Source organism: Musa acuminata, chromosome BXJ1-9 (genome assembly GCF_036884655.1).
Source record: "Musa acuminata AAA Group cultivar baxijiao chromosome BXJ1-9, Cavendish_Baxijiao_AAA, whole genome shotgun sequence".
In the NCBI taxonomy this organism is placed as follows: Eukaryota; Viridiplantae; Streptophyta; class Magnoliopsida; order Zingiberales; family Musaceae; genus Musa; species Musa acuminata.
The window spans coordinates 19,140,205-19,157,863 of record NC_088335.1 but is presented as its reverse complement, the minus strand read 5'-3'; the positions used below and the strand labels follow the sequence as shown (position 1 = coordinate 19,157,863).

Below are 17,659 nucleotides of genomic sequence, written 5' to 3'. Positions count from 1 at the left end.
TAAACTGCACTTAATCATAAGTAATCTTATAATCGGCTTTTGCATCAAAATAGTTCTTATCGAACGAACGCAGCTTTCGTTTTTGATCGCTGAAAGATTTCCGCTGCACTAATTCACCCCCCCCCCCCTCTTAGTGCTCTCGATCCTAACAATTGGTATCAGAGCCCGGTTAACTCTCAAACGGATTAAAACCCAAGAGAGATGGCTTACGCCGGAAACCAAGAGGGTCATTCCATTACACGTCCACCCATGTTTAATGGGACGGACTACACCTATTGGAAGACCCGAATGAGGATCTTTCTTATTTCTATGGACGTTGAACTCTGGAATCTTGTCGAGAATGGTTTTTCAAAGTCTTCTCTTCCAATGATCGATTAGAACGATTCGGAGAAGAAGGCTTTCGCTCTTAATGCAAAGGCTATGAATGCCTTATTTTGCGCATTTGATAAAAATGAGTTTAATCGTGTTTCGATTTGTGAAACTGCATTTGATATTTGGCACACACTCGAAGTGACTCATGAAGGCACAAGTAGAGTGAAAGAGTCAAAAATCAATCTTTTGTTACACTCTTTCGAACTTTTTCGGATGAAACCGAGTGAGACTATAGGCGACATGTTTACCCGTTTCACGAATGTTATCAACGATCTAAAAGGACTCGGAAAAAGTTTTTCGGATTTTGAGCTCGTAAATAAGATTCTAAGATCCCTTCCTAAGAGTTGGGATCCTAAAGTCACTGCTATTCAAGAGGCAAAAGATCTAAACAACTTCCCTCTTGAAGAACTAATTGGGTCATTAATGACCTACGAGATGACTTGCAAAGCTCATGAAGAGCAAGAAGACATCCTTCCAAAGAACAGGAAGGATATGGCACTTAGAACTTTGGAAGATCACTTGAAAGAAAACTCAAGTGATGAGGACTGTGATGATGACTTGGCACTTCTAACAAGAAAATTTAAAAAATTCATTAAAAGAAACAAGTTTAAGAATGACACTAAAAGTAAACTTGAACCCAAGAAAGACCAAGTTATTTGCTATGAGTGCAAAAAGCCGGGACACTACAAGAGTGATTGTCCCCAAGCCAAAAAGAGAACAATGAAAAAGAAGGCGCTCAAAGCAACATGGGATGATTCGAGCGCGTCTGAAGAAAAGGAGTCCAACACCGAGCAAGTTGCTCATTATGCCTTAATGGCCATCGGAGAGGAGGTAATAAATTTATTAGATGCTGATTTATCTTTCGATGAATTATTAAACGCCTTCCATGACTTATTTGATGAATGCAAGATTATCAATAGAAAATACAAATTGCTAAAAAAGGAGCATGATAGTCTTACCTGTGATTTTGATAAGTTAAAAATTGAATATCATGATAGTTTAAATTCATGTATCAAATGTCATGATCTAGAAACTGTCCAAAAAGAAAACCTACTACTTAAGGACACCTTGAAGAAATTCGAGGTTGGTAGCAAGTCATTGAACATGATCCTTGCAAACAAGGGTCACGTTCCAAAAAGAAGTGGAATTGAATTTGTGAGAAGTCCTCACCTAAATCCAACCACCTTTATAAAAGGCCCCATCTTACATGTTCAACACCAAGCAAAATGTAACTTTTGTTGCAAAATTGGACACAAGACACATTATTGTCCATTCAAGAAAATTAGTCCAAACAAATTGATTTGGGTTCCTAAAGGAACCATGATAAACTCTATGCAACATGATAAACAATGTAGATCTATCTTTGAGACACCCAAAAGCAAATGGGTACCTAAAAATCATCCTTTCTTGTAGAAACCCACACCATCGCAAGCTAGGAGCAAGAGATGGTACCTTGATAGTGGATGCTCAAGGCATATGACCGGAGATCCATCTCAATTCTCTAAGCTCACTAGCAAAGATGAAGGCTATGTCACCTTCGGAAACAACAAGGGTAAAATCACAAATACGACCTAGATACAATCCTGTTTAACTTTTCAAGAATTAGAAACGTATGATTCCCAAATTCACATATCCCTGGATTTTCGAACCCATCAATTTCATCCTTTCATAACCTTCTAATTTAACTCGTATCATGAAATGACTAACTCTGTCATGAACTTGCAAGACTTATCAACTTGAAGAAACTATCACAAACATGTGTACGACATTGAGAATGTGCACATTAAAAATCTACCTTGATCGTGCCAAAGTCCCTGTCTTAAAATGAAAATTCTTACGTAATTATGTAAGTAAAGTTGATTACTGGGAATGAAAACTCTCCTCAAGACAGAAAAATTCTCAGATCAGAACAAGTGTTCACCAGGCGGTGGCACCGCCCCAACTGGAGGTAGCACCTCCAGCTGTCACGTGTTGCAAGCGGTTGCACTACTCCAGCCAGAGGTGCAACCGCCCGCAACTCTGCCCCTTTATAACTCAAGCTAGGGCCGGCGGTGAAACCGACCCCAACTCATTTCCTTCCCTCCTCTACTCTCCTAAGCCTCCTCCATCCCCATTTCCCCCATCTTAGCATCCCAAATACTCTTCATTTCGAAGCAAAGCATCAACATTCCTTCCCTCTCTTGAAGATCCCTCTCTTGAAGATCTCATTAAGGTACTCTCTAAGAAGCCCTTAAACTCTGTTTCTTGATTCATTTACTTTTGCTCATCACTATTATTCTAAACAGCAGTAGTTATGGGATCTAGAAGATCCTCAAGGGACAAAGGAAAGAGGAGATTAGTAGAAGACTTTGATTCCACCCTTTTCGATTCAAAATACCATGCTGAAAAATTTTCCTCTTTTGAACTTAGGAATGTCAACAAGGGAAAATACGTAGATTTAAGTGAGCTAAGAGACTTAGAGACAATCCAGTGGTTTGCAAACTTAGATCTACTCCCTATCTTACAAATTAATGAACCCATCTATCCAAGACTAGTAAGATTGTTTTACAACAACATACTAGTAGATGAAGAAGAAAGGATGTCAACCTATCTCTTAGGACAACATATTTCAATTACGGATAGATTCATTTGCGACATGATAGGCATTCCCATGAAAAGTAGAGGACTTTACTTTAGAGGATCATGGGATGATGAAAATGTTGGAACAACATACGTTGAAGCCCTACAAACAATTTTTGCCAATCCGAACTTAGAATTTGTTCCTAAAAGTTGTGAACATTTACTGCCTCTAAACACTAAGGTACTTCATCACATCCTAACTAGCATCATTCTTCCTAAACAATATCATCATGATGAAGTAAGCCAATTAGAATTAGGAACTATGTATATGATCATGAAAGGAAATGACATCTGTCTTGGTTATCTTATCCAACAAAACATGTTGGAACTATCTAAGAAAGACATGATGCTCCCATATGGTGGTATAATAACTAGAATAATGAAAGCCTATGATATTCTAATACCACCGGAAGAAGAAGTAATAAAAGTAGATAGATTCAGCATAATTAATAAAAATCTACATCACCAATTAAGATGTTTTTATAGAAATGGCAACTGGGTTAGAATGCCAAGAAGAACTGATCCCCCTCAACCTGAACCAGAACCGGAAACACTAGTCTTTAGGGGTACCCAATCTCTTCCGATCTGTCCCTTTGAGGAAACACATCCGTTTGAGCAAACTCACACATCATCTGTCGAAGATATTGGGATTCGGATGGACCAATTCGAACAAAGACAAGAACGGCTTGAACTTCGACAAGATCAAATCCTAACTGAGCTGCAGCAAATTCATCGACAATTTGACTCTTTATTTAGGCACTTTAACCTTCCACCTCATGAAAGAGCTTGTATGAACACAATCATCCGTTGTTGTTATAAACTCCTCAAGGACTTTGTCTTTGATATGGTTACCTGATATGTTGTAAACTCCATATGTTACTCTTTACCTTGATCTGTAAGCATGTGCAAAGTTACAAACATCTCTTGTTGTTTATCTCGGATTTTACATTGAAACTAAATATTTTGAAAACCTTATGCCTTGATAAATATAAAGTGACATACCAATATAGTTGATAAGTCAGCAATATGACATTGATATGAAACATCAACTAGCTGATATCTTTACAAAACCTCTAAGTGAAGAACAATTTGATTTCATAAGAAGAGAATTAGGAATGTTGATGTGTCCGAATACTTAAACTAGTTAAAATTATTTTTCGAACGTTATTGATTACTATTACATGCCTTGGTATCACTTGATCAAATAACATGTTGGAAATTATGTGACAAATGTTTTTGAAAATCAGTAGCTTACTCATATCCGAATGCATGTAAGAAGTTCATCTTATTTTCGGTTTGAATGCTAAAAATAGGATTTTCCTGTACACTCTTATGAAAACTTTTTGAAAAATGAGTTTCCTCCTTCAAGCAACGAACTATAACATAACAAGGAGAAGAGATATTCAAAGTATTATATGTGTCATGCCTTCCTTTATGTGCTTGATAACCTGCTGGAATCACATCTACTATGCTTTTTGATAATGCTACCATGCTTTTTGTTGATGACAAAGGGGGAGAAAAATATGAATTGATATGGTTGCTATTACTAATGTTATGATTAGGCCATACCTGCTATCACTGATAATGATATGGTTGCTATTACTGATGTTGATATGGTTGCTATCACTGATGCTATGATTAGGTCATACCTGCTATCACTGATAATGATATGGTTGCTATTACTGATGTTGATATGGTTGCTATCACTGATGCTATGATTAGGCCATACTTGCATCACCAAGAAATATATGATTGCCATATGCCCTGTATCAAGATATCAAACAAAAATTTGCATCGTATGAATTGATATCTTACCATGTGATGCAATGCTACACTTGCTAAAATATTCGAAATGTGTACATCATGTAATGATATCAAAATCTTGCTTCACAGCTTTACATGTCGATATCTTACAATATGATGAATTGCTACAATAACCATCATTCAAACTTGTTATATTTGAAAATGTATGTCAAGCCTTGACATCATCTTCAAAGAGATACATTATGATAGGAATCATGATGGGAATATGTCTCTTGAATTTATAAAGTTTTTAAATTCAAGAAGTATGGCATATAGACAGGGGGAGTTAAGGTTAACTCCATTATCAATTGATTGTCATCATCAAAAAGGGGGAGATTGTTGAATCTCGGATTTTGATGATGAAGTCAATTGTCATTTGTTGTCTAATGTATGTGTTGAGATAAGTGTGCAGGATTAACTACGATGAAAGTAAGACATGCAGCAGGAGTTGCGCCGGAGTCATGACAATGATCACGTTGGGAGTTCGAGAGCTCGACGAAAGTTCGGACAGTCGTCCGAAGTTCTGTGGGAACAAATCCGAGAAGTCCAGAAGCTTGCCAAAGGAGCTCGTCGGAACTTGCCAAGTGGATCGTCGCAGTCCAGGAGTTTGCCGGAAGTCTGCAGGAGCATCACCGAGGGTTCATCGGATGATCGACGGAAGTTCGCCGGAAACTCACCGGAAGAAGCGAGTGACGCACCGAAGCAAGCTGCAGAATATGTCTTAGGAAATAATCGTAGTTAGCACTTTGATTAAGTTAGAAATGGGAGGTGATCCTATTAGCTTAATCCTGGGGCAATTGGGCCCCTGAAGAACTCAAATTGGGTCGAATGGTTCAACCCATTCGGACCCAGGTTGCTGTGGGAGGTGCAACCGCCCAGGCAAGGAGGTAGCACTGCCCAGGCTATGTCTCCCAGCGAGACTGGGCGATGCAACCGCCCCAGCCAAGAGGTGCAACCGCCCAGGGCTCAGTCTCCGAGCGAGACTGGGCGGTGCAACCTCCTCTGTCAGGAGGTAGCACCGCCAGAGCTCAAGTTTCGAGCTCTGCCAGGCGGTGCAACCTCTCCAGTCAGGCGGTGCAACCGCCTGAGCTCGGTCTTCGAGCTCTGGTAGAGAGGTGCAACCGCCCCTGACAGAGGTAGCATCGCCCAGAGGCTCAGTCTTCGAGCTCTGCCAAGCGGTGCAACCGCCCCAGTCTGGAGGTGCAACCGCCTGATCCCGAAATTCTGGGATTTGATCATTTTAAGCTCCAAATTTGAACTGGGTTGGGGCCTATAAATACCCCACCCATTCAGCACTGAAAAGATACAGACCTACACCGAATTCTTGATCTTTTCTGTGATTCTAAGAGCTCAAATTTGTGTAAAGTCCAAAAGTTCTCCTCTTTCTGTTCTTCAAGTCTTGAGTTGTAAAGAGAGGAGAGAAAGGTTCTGTAAGGGTTGTCTCCTGAGCCCGTCAAAAGGAGTGAAACTGTAAAAGGGCAGTTGGCCTTTGCCTATTGAAGGAAGGCCTCTAGTTGACGTCGGTGACCTCGTCGGTGGAGGAAGCCAAAAGTGGAGTAGGTCAAGACTGACCGAACCACTCTAAATCTCTGGTTTGCTTTTATTTTGAGCACTTTATCATTACTGCAAACCTCCTATATAGCTACTGCTCTCTACGCTTTTACGAACAAGTTTCTAAGTTCTGATCTTTCCGAATCTGCATTCAGACGTAAATCGGTGTTTTCGTACGATCTTTACATTGCAGTTTACATTTACATTTTGATTCTATTTATAACTGCAAACTGTCTTCTGCGCTTTTACGAACGAGTTTCTTTGCAGTTTACGTTTACGTTCTGATTCCATTTATAACTACAAACTGCGCTTAGACGCAATCTGCGCTTAGACGCAAATTGCGCTTAGACGCAATCTGAGCTTAGACGCAAACTGCGCTTAGATGCAAACTACGCTTAGACGCAATCTGCATTTAGACGCAAACTGCATTTAGACGCAAACTGTATTTAAACGCAAACTGCGTAAACTACGCTTAGACGCAAACTGTGTTTAGACTTAAATTGCACTTAATCATAAGTAATCTTAGAATCGGCTTTTGCATCAAAATAGTTCTTATCGAACGAACGCAGCTTTCATTTTTAATCGCTGAAAGATTTCCGCTGCACTAATTCACCCCCCCCCCCCCCCCTCTTAGTGCTCTCGATCCTAACATTTTTGACAATGACAAAAGGGGAGATAGCTAGCTTGCACAATTCAAGAAGAAAGCAAAAATTGCACTTCTCAAAAGAGAAGAAATTGCTATCTTGAACATCACCAAGAAGTGCTATCTTGCAAATCTCAAGACACACAAAAGCAATCATGCAAAATTTGTAATTTTGCACATCATTAAAATTTATGATACTTTGGTGATTATGCATGTTCTAAAATGTTATAAAATTCACTAGCTTGCATGATGTAGAACTTAGCTATATTGAACATCACCAAGGAATGCTATCTTGCCTATCTCAAGAAGCAAAAAGTTAACTTGTACATCTAGCAAAACTTATATTTCAAGAAGCAAGAGTTGCTTTCTTGAACATCTCAAAATTGCTAGATGAGCATGCCTTATCTTCATGATTATATTTGAAAAACTATGGCAAAAATATGTCTGAATGATTAAACGTGTTAAAATTATTTTTCGGACTTTTTTGATTGAATGATCAAATCACTTGATTGCCATAATGATTTTACACAATTACTTGCCATGATTACATGTTGGAAATTATGTGCTTGAATACAAAAATTTCCATGATAATAAGCATGTTTTACCTTCATGATTGTAATTGAATATCTCTAGTAAAACCCTGTCCGAATGTATGAAAGTGTCAAATTTCATTTTCGGATTTTCTTGATCCTAACAATTGGATTTTCTTGATACATTATCGTCTTCCGAACTTAACAAGCATATGTCATATCAAGTTTAATTCATATCATTGATTTTTGACATATGGAATCATCTAGCAAATGCACTTATCATGTGAAAAATATTTTTCGAGAAACATATTTGATGATTCCCTCTTATAAAAGGAAGATATTTTTACATACAAGGATTTGACTCACTTACATATCTTAATCCTTGCAAAAATGAAGTGTGCTTTAATATCTTATCGATTTGAACTTCACATATGGCTTTCCTCCTTCATGTAAAAAGATAACAAATAAAAAGGAAGAAGCAATAAAAGCTATCTCCATGTCATGTTTTCCTCAAGATGTTTGCATAATTGGTATCCTATCACTCACTGTTGGAAAATGACATGAATCAATTTATGGCATCGCACTTATATTTAAAATTTGCTTATATCGTTCTCCTTGTTATTGATGACAAAGGGGGAGAAATATATAAATTGATACTATGAGTGTCATATTTGAAGAATATGAATAGATGTTATGAATGTCATATTATGATGAGATATCAAAAGCAGCATTCATATGAATAGGTGCTATGAATGTCATATCAAGTTAAGATATCAAGAACTTAAATCGTAATTTGACATGTTGATATCTTACCATTTGATGATAGCAAACTTGCATGATGATAACAATAGATATTATGTTTTTCATGCAATGAGTTGAACCAATATCATAAACACTTGATTGTGGTACTTCTCCTTTTTGTTGATGACAAAGGGGGAGAAGTATGTTGATGACATGACATGTTATGCATAAGTTTATGCATAAGTTTATAATGACGTGTTGCAAGTATTCATGATGAATATTGTAATGACTTGAATTCAGTTTGAATTCAAGATTCTATCAATATGGCATATTGATAGGGGGAGTTTGTTTAAACTCTGGGAGTTAAGTTTAACTCCATCATCAAGTGGTTGTCATCATCAAAAAGGGGGAGATTGTTGAATCTCGTATTTTGATGATGAAACTACTTGATATATGTTTATGATTTAATCTGCGTTTTGAGTGACGTAGGATGCCTCGATCAGGATGAGACAATTAAAGCAGGAAAATCATGTTGTGCCGGAGGAACATGTCAGAAGATTGGACGTCGGGCCGGTGGATCGGTCGACGTATCGACAGAAGGCTTCGGGCCAAGAAGAGCGGGCATTGTGCCAAGGATATCGGAGTTGCGGAGCCAATTGGCCGATTGGGCAATAGGCCACAGGAAAGGACGATGCGCCGAAGAATTGGACGAAGCATCGAGGGACCAATGACATGCCGGACAACTTGGTTAATTGCTTAGGATTAATTGTCTCGATTGAAGTTTTATTTTACATGTGCAGGATTAACTACGATGAAAGTAAGACATGTAGCTGGAGTTGCGCTGGAGTCAAGACTATGATCACGTTGGGAGTTCGAGAGTTCGACGGAAGTTCGGACGGTCATCGGAGGTTTTGCGGGAACAAATCCGAGAAGTCTAGAAGCTTGCCAAAGAAGCTTGTCGGAACTCGCCAAGATCAAATCGTGAAGTCTAGGAGCTTGCCGGGAGTCCGCAGAATGGTTTCCGAGAGTTTATCGGAAGACCGCCGGAAGTTCACCAGAAGCTCGCCGGAAGAAGTCTTGAATTGCGGACTTTGTAATAGCTTAAGAAATGTCTTTAAATTCGTAGTTAGCACATTAATTAGGGTTAGGATTAGGTGTTAATCTTATAACCCGGTTAGGGGCCAATTGGGCCCGAATTCAGACTGGTTTGGGCCAAGTTTGGAGCCCAACCAATGATCTGAAATAGTGCCAAGAGGTGCAATCGCCCAGGCCAGGAGGTAGCACCGCCCAGGCTATGTCTCCCAACGAGACTGAGCGGTGCAACCGCCCCAGCCAAGAGGTGGCACCGCCCCGGGATCAGTCTCCGAGCGAGACTGGGCGGTGCAACCTCTTTTGTCAAGAGGTAGCACCGCCAGAGCTCAAGTTTCGAGCTCTGCCAAGCGGTGCAACCTCCCCAGTCAGGCGGTGCAACCACCTGACCTCGGTCTTCGAGCTCTAGCAGAGAGGTGCAACCGCCCCTGACAGAGGTGGCACCGCCCAGAGGCTCAGTCTTCGAGCTCTGCCAGGCGGTGCAACCGCCCTAGTCAGGAGGTGCAACCGCCTGATCCCAGAATTCCAGGAATTGACAGATTTGAGCTCCAAATTTGAACTGGGTTGGGGCCTATAAATACCCCACCCATTCAGCACTGAAAGCACAGAATACACACTCGAAATCTTGCTGTCTTTATGTGGTTCTTAGAGCTCAAAACTGCTAGTTCTCCTCTTTCTGTTCTTCAAAGTTTGAGTTGTAAAGAGAGGAGAGAAAACTTTTGTAAGGGTTGTCTCCTAAGCCCGTCAAAATGAGTGAATCTGTAAGAGGGTGGTTGGCCTTCGCCTATTGAAGGAAGGCCTCTAGTTGATGTCGGTGACCTCGTCGGTGGAGGAAGCCAAAAGTGGAGTAGGTCAAGATTGACCGAACCACTCTAAATCTCGGTTTGCATTTCTTTTGAGCATTTTACCTTCACTGCAAACTTCTCAATAGCTTACTGCCCTCTGCGATTTTACGAACGAGTTTCAAGGTTCAGACGTAAATCTGCGTTTAGACGTAAATCTGCGTTTAGACGTAAATCTACTTTTTCGTATGATCATCATATTACAGATTGCGTTTACGTTTTAAACTTTACCATAACTACACACTACCTTTATACTCCTGCTTAAACTGTGCCTTATCTAATCAAGTGATTTACGAATCAACATTTAGACGTAAATTAGTTTCTTCGCACGAACGCTGGATTTCAGTTTGCGCCGATATTCTGGTTTTCATCATAGCTACAAACTGCCTGCATAGTTTGACTTTAACCTTGCTTAGTATCAACTTTCATACAGAAGTTGTTTTTATCGTTCGAACGCAGCTTTCGATTTTAATCGCAGAAAGTTTTCCGCTGCACTAATTCACCCCCCCCCCCTCTTAGTGCTCTCGATCCTAACACTTTTTAAAATAGTGAGAAGTTCAAAGTTATTATCATCATCACTTAAGTTATCACTCAAGTGATATATATATATATATATATATATATATATATATATATATATATATATATATATATATATATATATATATATATATATATATATATATATATTGTGATGTCCTTGGATTTGTGTAATGGAAATCGGATCATGATGAGATCATGATAATAAGATCGATTCATTTTTAAACACAGATCCTAAATAATCCTGATCATAGGTTACTCGAGAGGAATATCGAGATAATCGGACAGACTAGTGTGTTGTATACCCATCCATATGATGGATGTAGCTAGTCTTATAGCTGCTCATATAGGGACACTAGGGATACAATACAAGTGCTTATTAGAGAATGAGTTCACTGATTGATCCGCTTACAGAATGCTAGATGATTGATGATACCTTATTGTCAGACAACGATTCCATAGTTCTAGTGGTGTAACTGGTCCTTAGACTTGAGACACCAACGATGTCCTATATGAGTGCTCCACTCTTTGATACTGGACTTATAGGTTTAAATGTCTCAAATCTAGTACAACTGGTCATCGGGAGTGGCGGTCAACCTTACGAGGGCTATTGAGTATTGATAGAGGATCATCCACTCTTGGTGTCATGAGAGAAATATCCCATAATGATTTCATGATTAAATGTGCCTTCACTTGAATTCAAGGTTCTATCAATATGACATATTGATAGGGCGAGTTAAGGTTAACTCTGTTATCAATTGATTGTCATCATAAAAAAGGAGGAGATTGTTGAATCTCGGATTTTGATGATGAAATCAATTGATAAGTTTGTGATCTAATTTACGTTTTTTAGTGACGTAGGATTAGCTTCGATCAAGGAGAGACAAATTGATTAAACTAGGAAGAATCATATTAAGCCAGAGTGAACATGTCAGAAGATTGGACATTGAGCCGGAGGATCGGTCGATGTGTCAGTAGAAGACTCGTGTCATGAATTCGGGCATTGGGCCGAAGGAGCGAACATTGTGCCAAGGAAATCAGAGTTACAGAGGTCAACATGCTGATTAGGCAAAAGACTACAAAAGAGGACGATGCGCCGAAGGATCAGATAAGTGTCGGATGAACCAATGACATGCCGGACAAAGGATTCATGCTTTATAATCATATGTCTAAAATTGAAGCAGTGTAGGGGGCTAATTGAGTTAGCTTTTAGTGTAATCATACTAACTCAATTAGGAGCCAATTAAGGCTTAATTGGGATTGATTTGGGCTCATTGAGAGGCTCATTTAGTGACCCAAAAGTTAAGTCAGGCGATGGCACTGCCAGAACAAGCAGTGGAACTGCTTGTGAGTTGGAAAACTCGAAAAACCTAGTCTCCGAGACTGTCAGGTGGTGGTACTGCCAGTTTGGGCAATGGTACTGCCCAAACATAGTATCCTAGGTGGTAATACTGCCAGACTGGGCAATGATATCGCATAGTATCAGGCTGTAAACAGTGGTACTGCCCAATGCAAGTGGTGGTACCGCCCGTACCCCGAAATCTTGGGGATTTAAATTTTGGGCTCCAAATTTGAATCAATTTGGGGCCTATAAATACCCCACTCTTTCCTGCTTAGAATGGAAAGAATTGGGTAGAAAGGAGGAAAGAATCCTTGACGAAAAAGAGTTGAAAAAGCTTAAAAAGTATTGAGTGTTCCCCTCAACCACTTAGAGTTTAGAGTTTATTATAGGAGAGGTGTGAAACTTGTAAAGGTTCTCTCTTGAGCCTGTTAAAAGGATAATAAAGTTGTAAGAAGGTGATTGGTCTTCACCTATTGAAAGAAGATTGTTAGTGGATACCAGTGGCCTTGACGGAAGAGGAATTGGGAGTGGATGTAGGTCACGACGACCGAACCATTATAAAACGATTTGTATTTATATTTGAGCAATTTATCTTTACTGCAAACTGCTTAATTTATCTACTGCTTTCATTACCTTACGAAAACGTTTTCAAGTTAACATCTCTCTGAAATAGTTTTTATCAAAATCAATTTTTATCATAAGATATTTTAAACCGATACTTTTATCCACTACACTAACTCATTCCTAATATAAAAGTGAAGAATGACGAGAGGACTAAGAGGAAGATGGGATGAGGGAGGGAGGAAGTGTTCTTGACCAAATAGAAAAGAAAGAAACAGATAAAGAAGTGGAGGAGAAAAAGGGGAGAAAAAAAAAATCGAGAACGGATCCAAAAAAGAAAGAATAAAAAAAAAAGGAAAGAGAATAAACAACATTTATTGAGGATTTAGTTTGATATAAAAAAAATTCAGATGCTAAAAAATTACTCTAGGTATGTTTTCAAATTCCATTACATTCCTATTCATCATATTACTATATAGGACTATAAATTAATTAATTATGATGTTATTATAATATTTGATATGTATGTTATGGAGGAAATAAAAGAAGAAAAATTGATTATGTTGAAAAATAAGAAAAGAAAAGGAAGTAAAAAAGTTGTATATTAGTATCAAGGATATACTATCAGAGGTAGGTATCAGATGATTCTATTTAATATGTTTTCAAAAATATTAATGTATATGTTTGGATTTGATAGATACATATGATTTTTATAGTTTACAAGTCTTTATTATCTAAAAATATTATTAAAAATTTAGATATTAATAATTTCGAAAAACATATGGTTTGAACCGTCATTTAATTTTCTATTAAGTATTTTTAAGTCATCTTATCTTGATTTATATGAACATATTTGTCCAACATTATATTTTAAATATTAAAAATAGTTAAATTTTATTGATTTCAAATGATACACGATTGCATTAGCCTTGAAATAATATACAAAATAAATTTGTTTAAACACTTAGTTTTATAAAAAAATAATTGATATATTATTTTTTAATGATATGATAGTTGTCTAATGAATATGACTATGATTTGGACCTACCAATTAATGTTATATATTAAAATATATTTTAAAAACTAATTTTTTTTCTAGATCATAACATAGAGAGATATGTATTACTGTACCATGCGTATAACATGATCATACCCATTAATATTATTACGATCTCCTGTTTTGACATGTATACCTTGGCTATATTTATCCTTATTTATAAATAGTTAATGATAGATAGTCTTTGCACTACAATAATTATGATTTGATGTATGATGCAAGTTACACTTATTTTTTTATTATAAAAATGCATTTATATTATTCTCAAAACTATTCAAGCATATTCTGTTAACAAGGCATAATTTTAAAATGCATGTGAAGTTTCAACCTTTTTAATAAAATATTTGATATCTATGCCTACTTCAAAAGCATGTGTTGTATGCATAAAGGATTCATATGTTTTAAACAAATTATTTATTTATGAGAAGTTTTACTCAGTATATGAGTCACAGTACTTATTGAGTTGTGATTTGAATTATTTTTAATATTTTAATTCGAAAATTAGATCATTTTTTGATATGGTCAAAAGGAGTGATTTGAGTCTTTGACATTATTGTACATTGAGATTATTATATATTATGTTATTTGAAATATAATATTATAAATTCTTAAGGAGCTATTAAGTTTATCGAAAACTGAACATGTCCTCATATTGAAAATATCTAGGTTTATGCCATTGTAGCATCTTCGATTTTTCACTAGGTTGGGTCATTTCACTAAGAATGTGATGACATTTAAAGCCACTAAGAAGAAGGAAATCTTAGAGTGATTTTTAAAGTGATTTTCTAGAGTACCATATTATCATCCGGTGAGAAAGGTATCCTTAGTGATCAACACAACATGGCATACAGGATAACATTTAAATCCACTAAGAATATTATTCATAAGATTGGATAAAATTCTCATGGGTTTAGTATGTACCTCTTGTATAATTATTATATTTTCTAAAAAGAGGAAGATGCAAGTATATATATACATGTATACATATATACATGTATATATAAAAATACATGTATATATATATACATGTATATATATATATATATACACATGTATATATATATATATACATGTATATATATATATATACATGTATATATATATATATATACATGTATATATATATATATATATACATGTATATATATATATATATATATATATTATAGAGAGAAAAAAAATAACTACCTATAAATACAAGTAAATAATGAACCTGATAAATTTGAGTTGTTTTTTATTCTTATTGATTTGATTACATGTATTATTTTTTTTGTATTAGAGTCATATGAATAGTTATAATATATTTGAATTCTTGCTAATATACTGTATGAGGATGACATGCTTATTTATTTAAGTATTTACTATAAATGCTTATCTCCTTTTTCATCTCTATAGGTAATTCATGGAAGCACCTATGGTTGATTTAGGATTGAATATGCATCTCTATAGGTGTTTCACATGTGTTACCAAAGATTTTATGTTAAAGGTCTATTGAAAGTAATGATATTAAATAAAAATATGACTTAAAAAGAAAAAAATAGTTAAATAATAATCTTTTATTTATTTTTACTATGTTAATTTTTTAACTAATGATTGTTATTATTTTAGTTATAAAATCTTTTAGTTTTCAACTGCATCATCATGAGTTAGATTGGTTCCAAAGGAAAAAAAAAAGTGTGGTTATAACTAATGATTTTTATTATTTTAGGATTTGTTGACATTTTAATTAAGACTGGAAATCCTTCAAATTTTAATAATAAGTGAAATTTGTTAACTTTATAGAAATTGAAAATTTTTAATTGGATTTCTGGCTCTTGAAAAAGCTCGAGAATTGAAGAAATGAGGGGGAAAAAAAATCTTGTGGAATCTATAAAAACATAATTCTGCGAGGCAATTGAAATGCTTCATTTCTTTGATCAAATGTTAGCTAGGTGGCGTTTTTGGTTTCCATCATCCTAACGCTATCATAACAATAGAAAAAAGTTGGCTGTTTATTCTTTGGATCAGTATACACTTAAGAGATTGAGCCAAGAATTCGAAAGGAAGGAAAATTGGAGAACATGTACATTCTTTAAGGTTTAGAGGGGAGGAAAATGAAAACAGAGATTACACGCTGTGTCGAATCAAACATAATAAAAAATGTTCAAGAACGCAGAATTATCACGTAAATATTTTTTGTCGATAGAAGGCTTTGGCAGAATTATGGCAGCATATTCCTTGTGTTATATTGTTTCGTCTTAATGTCCAAAAACCTCCTCACACTTTGCTGTCTTCCTTGATCAGACCTCCCTTTATCTTAACCTGTAAGGCATGAATAAAGATTGTGTGAGTCAAGTCAAACAAGCAATCAGGTAGCTGCTACAAATTTAATTTGAACATTAGCTCCTAAAGATTATGTGAATAAATGTGAGTCAAACAGGTGCTATTTGGAAAATAAAAACTACGTTCATTAGTATGATGTAAAGGTGAGAAATGCACGTAAGTTACGCGCTATAAAATTTGTCTTTGGTTGATTATTTTACGAAATTGTTGATTAATCATTTTTTACAGGCAATTCAATCATTCTCATTGAATCAAAGTCTTCAAAATGAATAGTCAAAGTCAATTAGGACCACCGGTCAAAATTAGCAGAGTTGAAAAGTGATAAAGAAGAAAAGGAAGAAAATTGAGATAATTCCTCCTTCTACATCCACTGGCCCAATGAAGGGAATCAACAAACTGCATTACTACTACACTACCAAATGGTGATCACTAATCTTACATGAGGGGGGCAAGGATGTGTTCAGCATAATACTGTCTGGAGGAGCAAGGAAGGCAATCAAGGATGTAAGAATGGTCGTATACCGCTTCGACGTCGATTCTGTAGACCAGTAGCTTCCGCCTCTCCCTGCAGCTGGTCCTGTAGGCCACCGCGATGTGAGCGATGGCAAGGGCTAACGAGGTCAAGAACAACGCTTCGATAGCCGGAGATTCTCTGCCGGCGAGCGCAAGGATCCACCGCGGCTCCTGTTGCGGCGGAGCCACCCAGTAGATGGTGAACGCCTTGATCAGCACGTAAGCGGTCGATGCGGAACTGCAGAACGCGGTGATCCCCACATACAATCCTCGACCCCCGTCGCAGGCGAGGAAAGCAACTGCAGCAGGTAAGAGAGAAGAAGAGGTCGGAATCATTCATAAGTCTGCGGCATGGCCACGCGCGGAGAGTGCGGTGCATGATGGCTCTTACACAGGATGAGGAAGGATCTGAGGGCGGAAACCATGGGCAGATCGATCAAAGAAGAGCGGAAGTCGAAGGTCTTCAGTTGTCCCGGGAGAGCCCAAAGGGAGAGAGGAGGAGAGCCGCGGTTGGAGACGGAGAGCAGGGTCGGCGGCAGGAGCAGGTCAAGCACGACGACGAACACCGGGGGAGCACAGACGAGGAGGAGGGACGCCAGCATGGCTGCCACGAAGAAGAGCGTCTTGGCCCATCGCCACGGCCGAGTCCATGACCTCGCCTTGGGCGAGCCACTTACCATCTTCCTTTCCATGAGCTGATGAATGTTGATGAGTGGCGGAAGAGGAGGCGAAGCCACGGCAAGCGCCGATCACAAGAGAAGAATAATTGAATTGGACGTCACAAGTCTAATTAAACACCGCGACCGGCACGAAATCGCACTCCAGACGCCCATATGTTTCTTTGCAACTTGTGTTGAAAGGAGGAACTATCTATTAGGCTGCTGCTTTGACCCCCACTTGACAGGTGGTGTAGAAGTTCTCTTTCTCTAGCGAGACTTGTGATGGTCAACCATCCACATGCTAATAGAAACTTCCTTTTACTTGTCATGCTTTCCTTGTTGAAAAGGCGCCTCTCTGATATTTGATATCATATCAAGTGTACGTTTTCTGAGGGATTCGCTCTCTATTATAGAAGGAAATAAGATTCAGAAAAATTAATCGCACCGATATGTATCGGCCGGTTCAAAAATTTTC

General features: G+C 37.5%; 1 protein-coding gene across 2 annotated transcripts; it reads right to left on the bottom strand.

Moving 5' to 3' along the window:
* Positions 1-15,665: 15,665 nt before the first annotated feature.
* LOC103998353 (uncharacterized) lies at positions 15,666-17,413 on the bottom strand. Of its 2 annotated transcripts, XM_009419809.3 has the most exons (3): positions 16,917-17,413; positions 16,535-16,824; positions 15,666-15,991 (listed from the first exon to the last, which is right to left on the bottom strand). In XM_009419809.3, exons 1-3 carry the CDS (start codon positions 17,215-17,217, stop codon positions 15,947-15,949), a joined length of 636 nt encoding a protein of 211 aa, XP_009418084.2. In that variant the 5' UTR covers positions 17,218-17,413; the 3' UTR covers positions 15,666-15,946. The 2 variants fall into 2 exon arrangements, with proteins under 2 accessions (XP_009418084.2, XP_018686983.2); XM_018831438.2 differs by lacking the exon at positions 15,666-15,991 and having other exon boundaries at positions 16,348-16,824; positions 16,917-17,354.
* Positions 17,414-17,659: the final 246 nt, after the last annotated feature.

Excerpts from the sequence above, each read along its gene's own strand:
- LOC103998353 (XM_018831438.2), bottom strand. The coding sequence starts at position 17,217 with ATGGAAAGGAAGATGGTAAGTGGCTCGCCCAAGGCGAGGTCATGGACT. Across the intron at positions 16,825-16,916 it reads CAGATCCTTCCTCATCCTGT|TTGCTTTCCTCGCCTGCGAC; the intron begins GTAAGAGCCATC and ends TACCTGCTGCAG.